Source organism: Centroberyx affinis, unplaced genomic scaffold, assembly GCF_046629955.1.
Source record: "Centroberyx affinis isolate AG114_WGS23_722 - 3 ecotype Tasmania unplaced genomic scaffold, CSIRO-AGI_Caff_v1 ptg000282l_1, whole genome shotgun sequence".
Lineage (NCBI taxonomy): Eukaryota > Metazoa > Chordata > Actinopteri > Beryciformes > Berycidae > Centroberyx > Centroberyx affinis.
In genome coordinates, this window is record NW_027278961.1 from 126,793 (window position 1) to 133,195 (window position 6,403).

Here is a 6,403-nt window from a genome sequence, read left to right on the forward strand (position 1 = left end):
TTTGAAAGTAAAACTTAACTTCTGCTATTCTTCCAGTTAACTGCGGCCAGCTTGTGGTGCGTTGAGTTGGTATATTCACCACGCATGCGCAACCCGGCCGGATCACGACGTCTTCCAAGTCTGGTTCTCAAAGTGGGGCCAGGGGACACATAGGGGCCGCTGAGGGGTTCCAGAGGATCCTCAGCAGAATGAGGAATAGTGTGATTTTGCAATAATTTAATTAACTAGAAATTCGAGAATGACTATTCGTATCCTAGGTTTCACTCTCACCACTATTATCTCCCCATGTACGGTGTAGATAGACAATTCAATACTAAATCAATAATATATTCTTTTATGGGGTCTCTGGGACTAAATTTGGGTTTGGGTCTTTATCTCCATCCTTTAATTCTCCACCATATGTCTTAGTCCATAGTGTGTATGTCTGTTCCACTGATTGGCTGTAGTTTTGTTAAGGGCATCCATTCTGTCCTGGTGAATGGGAACAGCCTGTCCACCAAGGGAGACTGGCAGATGGCTGTTACGCAATCATGATATTGCAGCACTATGATACACACCTATGATAATGTAGACATGATAATCACACATGATTTGCAATTTAGGCTGAGAGTGGTTCATGTCTGTCTTACTATATTAAAGGGGTAGAACCATCTGGGCACATGACAAAGAAGTGTGAATGCTCCTTTAAAGATGAGATGGAACTTGAATGATTCCTGTGGGGAAATTGGATCAAAGTAGTAATAGGATATATAAAAATAAACTGTCAAGAACAAGATACAGTATATCAAGATATGTGCAATATAATCATATGCAAAAGATTATGAGAATAAAAGAAGAGGAAAGCAAATCATCATCATAATCATCATAATCATCATTTATCCACTTAAACTGAAGCGCGCAGAAAGGCCTGTGTAGCACTGATGGTCATTCTGTAACTGACCCCCGTTTACAGCAATGAGAGTTGTGAAAGAGGCTCTGACGTGCTGCCTTCACATGCGGTCGGAAATATCACAATTCAAACTTGAGCAGCACATGTACGAGCCAACATAGTGAAACATGAGCTTTTTGGCTTTTACACAGAAACATGACTGGGAAAGAGGGACTTTTCTCACTGATTTGTATGGGAGAAACATACATTACATGCCTGATGTGCAGTTTCCCCTCTCCCTTCTGCAGCTGCAGCACAAAGTATGCCGACAAAGTGTGCCGATTCATTTATAAAATAAAGAAACACTAACCAAAAAAAACCCTTTTATTAGAGTCAACTTTGTCAGTATTTCCCACCCAAAGCACTGGACTGAGCGGCAGGTCGTATTTAACACTTGGAAAAGGGGAAGAAGGAGCATGTGGGGAGCACTTGAAGGCAACAACAATGACGCAATAACTCCATTCCTATTGGGCCATTGCTCCTCAACGTCACGTAGAGGCACATAGGGGGCGGGGCTTAGGGTTGTATAGAGTTGAGTGGTTGAAGTCACTGTACACTTGTCTGCTGTTCTTAAGATATAGAGACGACGGCAGGAAGATGTCGGTGGTTTGTGTCGCTCTGAGCCGAAATGTTTTGGCTATTAGGAATGCTGGCGCAATGGTAGTAAGTGCAAAATAATTCAATATATGTCATATTATTTTTTAAAAGAATAGAAAAGACTAATGTCACCCAGTCTACTTAGGCTACACTTTGCAAGACAGGATATGTCTACTTATTGGTGACTGTTTGTGTGTGACTATTTATGCTAGGCTATATCTCCCAATAAGGGCGTATATTTTTTAAATGACACTAATTTCTGTAACGATAAATGAGTCTGTCTCCCCGGGCAGGGTTGCTTGCTTAAACATGACAACATGTTGAAGAAGCCAGTCAAAGTGCATTTTAGACTGGTAGCTTCGCTGTTAAATGTAAATGAGACTGGCGGTTATTATTTGAATTATGTAATACAACCCACCTTTCTGTATCAATATACTATGACCTCTACGCTTGTTTGACTTATGCATTGTGAGAATGAGCTGGGCAGTTGTGCAACTCTTCCAGCCTTCCACTACAGATTTGAGGGAAATTTGGGGGTTTTAAAGTCGTTATGTGACAAAAAATACACTTTCCCTCTGATAACTATAGAATCATTTAACAGGTATTATTCTCAAGTCCAACTTTCATTGTGTCGAGAAAGGCAGTTAGGTAACCAGAAACTGCAAAGTGATGTAACAGTGTATGTCAGTGTAGCCATGCTGCCGCTAGGGGGAGACTCATCACCTTGTTATGAAAGGAATTTCAATGAAAGGAATATTTCTAATAATCATTTGTAATAGTAACAATACTCATTTAAAATATGATGATAGTTCCAATGGATTTAATAGAAATTTATAATATTTATTATTTTATAATATTTATAATATGTATTTTCCCCTGCTGTTACAGGATAGGATTACCAAGTGCTGCCTCATATAGCCTTTGTTGATGTAAACAACTGCTATTTCAGACATCAGTGTGTCATGGTGTGTCCTTCATAAAGTTTTGTACACAACCCATGCTTTTATTAATTTCCAGTAAAACTGCTACTACTATTACTACTACATAATAATAATAGTTAGCTTTAGTGTAAGGCATAAAAATAGTAAAATATAAGGCGATAATAGGAAACAGTTCCAAATAAAAGAGGTGAAAAATAAAAAAAACAAGCACATAAAATTAGATAATATAAAAACAGGAAAAAACACAAGATTGCAAGTGGGCATTACGCAAAGCAAATCTGGAAAAAAGTGTTTAAAGGAGTGATTTAAATGATGATACTGAATTGTCCCCAGTCTAAAAAAAATCACCTCCAGTTTGAGTCTGGACTGAGGGACAGTCAGAAGGCCCATTGGAAATGACCTGCCTAAACACAACCGACACTAACACCAACCAACTCAAATCTACCCTCTCCCGCATGTCATCAAAAATCATCTGCTGTCTGTAAATACTGTATTTGTCGATCAAAGACTGTTTGATACCATGGCCACGTCTGAAAATGGTATAATCAGAAGGACTAGAGAATTTCAGGAGATCTGCAGCGTAGCCAGGGGCCAGACCTAGCCATGGTTTAAACATGATCAGCCAAATCTTAAAACCAAATCCAAATCTTAATGCTAACCGGTGGAGGGATGTTAAAGTCGGGGACAGCTGGTCTCTTCACTTGGCATCAGTTAAAATCCTAGCTGCTGCATTCTGGGTGAGCTGGAGATGTGAGAGTTACTTTTGACTGAGGTAGGCGTAGAGAGTCGCACTGAACTAAACAAGATGAAATAAAAGCATACAAAATAAAAAGCATTACAAATTAAAAGCATCTCCTCTAAATCTCTGGAGGATAGAAGAAACACTTGATTGTGAATTAAAGAAGGAAATGAACATTAATGTCACATGCCATCGCATAAAGATTTGTAATTTATTCATTACATCGTGTCATGGCTGTATTGAATCGTGAACCCTGTATCACGTATCGAATCATATGCTCTCATCCCTACTGACTCTCTGTTCCTGCCTCCATCAGACGGTGCGGTACGCCCAGACCGCGGCCGCCCCGGCTCCTGAACCCAGGATCAAAAAGTTCCAGATTTACCGCTGGGACCCGGACACCGCCGGCGACAAACCACGGATGCAGACCTACGAAATCGATCTCAACAAGTAAGAGATGAACGCTCCCGTGGATGAAACAATATTAGTCTTAGTATCTTCACGTTCTTCATCAATCGCATTAACATATGAGCGTGTTCCTCCTACTGCAGCTGTGGCCCAATGGTGCTGGATGCCCTCATCAAAATCAAGAACGAGATGGACCCCACCCTCACATTCAGACGCTCCTGCCGAGAGGGTAATAGGAAATAACATTCGAATTCCCCTTGAATATAATACAGACATATTCCATACACAATTTTCCTGTTAAATGAAGCATGTGAGAGCAGATTAAACATATTGACAGGCAGGGATGGGACGATATATAGAAATTCAATATATCGTGATACAAAAATGAATTTCAGTGACACTTTGATTGTGTATTTGTTCAGGTATTTGCGGCTCATGTGCCATGAACATCAACGGAGGCAACACACTGGCCTGCCTCAACAAAATCGACACTAACACAAGCAAACCGACCAAAATCTACCCTCTCCCACACATGTATGTCGTCAAAGATCTGGTGCCTGTAAGTAAAAGACACAAAACTAGTATGAATATAGAAGGCGTTGTATAAGTAGATATTCAAATGATTTAAATAGACAGATAGCTATTGTCTGCCTGTGTGCCTGTTGTGAGTTTTTCTTGTATGATTTTCAACAGGATATGAGCAACTTCTACGCACAGTACAAATCCATCGAGCCCTTCCTGAAAAAGAAGGACGAATCGCAGGAGGGAAAGGCGCAGTATCACCAGTCAGTGGAGGACAGGCAAAAACTGGTACATACACATACATATTTTAAACAATATAGGGCTCCCAGGTGACCCAACACACACTCTGGCAGCCGTGTTGGAGGTCCTCAGCTTTTGGACAACAATGACATGTATACTATACTGTTGTTCATGGTGCTGTGAGAGCATACATTTTTAACAGCTGCAGTTAGACTCTGCAGTCTTTGAGAAAAATCCTCCCTTAGATTCACTGTTATATATCATCAGTTTGTGATGTTCAGTGCGTTCCAGGAGTTATTTTGTGATGAAGTGCTATAATTTACTTTTTTGGTGAGCCCACTTTCCCTGAACCTGCCTCTACTTGACTTAGTGGTTTCCTACATTTCCCAGAATGCCTTTCGACAACCTTCAGACAAGGGGTGTGAACTTGTTGCTTTCAATCAAAGGGGAGGGGGGGTGTATGGGCGTATAAATATAGCAAGCTAGCCAACTGGTTCATGACCTTTTAAGGTTTTTATTATTTTTATGCTTTATGTGCGTAAGTTTGGCTTTTTTTAAAACTGTTTTTCTTTAAGTGGAGGCTGCTGTCATCTATGTCAGATGTGATGTGACTGTCAGACTTACCAGTTCTCTTTAATCCAACAGGACGGCCTGTATGAGTGCATCCTGTGTGCTTGCTGCAGCACCAGCTGTCCCAGCTACTGGTGGAACGGAGACAAATACCTGGGGCCCGCCGTCCTCATGCAGGTGGGTACATGCACCGTAATTCAAAGTCAATAACCTTTTTCTAAAATATGAGACGCATATCGCTGCAATTCAGATGATAATGTGGTGAACAATTCTACATGATAATGATTCTACATGTTTGCCAACAGGCGTATCGCTGGATGATCGACTCCCGTGACGAGTTCACTGAGGAGCGTCTGTCTAAACTTCAGGACCCCTTCTCTCTCTACCGCTGCCACACTATCATGAACTGCACTAAGACTTGCCCCAAGGTACATTATAGGACATGCACACACACACACACACACACTCACATGGGTTTCTGTCCCTCTCACATTCACTATCTGTTTAACCGCCTCATCGGTTTATCCCACAGGGACTGAACCCAGGGAAGGCCATCGCAGAGATCAAGAAGATGATGGCGACCTACAAGGAGAAGAAAGCAGCCGCCTCGTGAGCGTCTGAAAGTCCAGCCGCCTCCACTTCCACCTGCGATACCTCAAACTGAATTAAGAGAAGAAACCAATTATGAACATTTCATTGCACATTTGCCTTTTTAAACAGTGTCTGCACATGGTTCAGGAGGTCTTATTCACTATTATTATCCTTATAGTTGTCAAATATTAAATCTCAGTGAATTAATGGGTAAATTTTAGGAGTGATTTAAATAATGGCAACTTAATGAGACTGACTCTTGCTATAGGATGCAGGCACTTTTTTTTTTGAGAGTGTACGTGTGAATGACAGTGTGTGTGTGTGTGTGTGTGTGTGTGTGAAGAGGGGGGTGCTGGAAAGAAAAGGAAGAAAGGGAATGCAAGGTGTTCAAAAGTGAGCTTAACTACAATGTACAATATGTAGAGAAGTATTAAACCAATCCAGGGGTGTATGCTGCTGTGTTATAATTACATCAATATAAGATGTAACGCTTCGGACCACGATTCTAATGTTTGTCTGTTCAGTGAATATACTGTAGGCTCTGTTGTATTAAATAACACTCTGGGGTAAAGCTGTCAAAATGTAAATATTATTTAAATACATGTTCATTAAAGATGTGTTGAGCTCAGTCTGGAAGTTAAAAGTATAGTTTTTAATGACAACACAAGAAAGCACCTTTTTTTTTTTTACTGAAGCTATTTAACTTGTCAGAAAATGACATTATCTGGTCATCTTTGCCATATCACAGGATTCACTCTGTACACCATTATCTCCCCACCTACAGTATAAAGTCTGCACTAAGTAATACCTAATAAGACAAACGGGTCCTTGTTGGTCCGGTGGTCCCCAAGTAAAAGGAAAAGGAAT

At 40.7% G+C, this 6,403-nt stretch overlaps 1 protein-coding gene across 2 annotated transcripts; it reads left to right on the forward strand.

Annotated features, from left to right (window-relative positions):
* Positions 1–1,478: 1,478 nt before the first annotated feature.
* Positions 1,479–6,155, forward strand: LOC139639615 (succinate dehydrogenase [ubiquinone] iron-sulfur subunit, mitochondrial). Of its 2 annotated transcripts, none has more exons than XM_071513754.1 (8): positions 1,479–1,591; positions 3,522–3,655; positions 3,757–3,842; positions 4,036–4,172; positions 4,307–4,423; positions 5,021–5,122; positions 5,251–5,373; positions 5,478–6,155. In XM_071513754.1, the coding sequence occupies exons 1-8, from the start codon at positions 1,526–1,528 to the stop codon at positions 5,556–5,558; spliced, it is 846 nt and encodes a 281-aa protein (XP_071369855.1). In that variant the 5' UTR covers positions 1,479–1,525; the 3' UTR covers positions 5,559–6,155. The 2 variants fall into 2 exon arrangements, with proteins under 2 accessions (XP_071369855.1, XP_071369863.1); XM_071513762.1 differs by having other exon boundaries at positions 1,503–1,588.
* Positions 6,156–6,403: the final 248 nt, after the last annotated feature.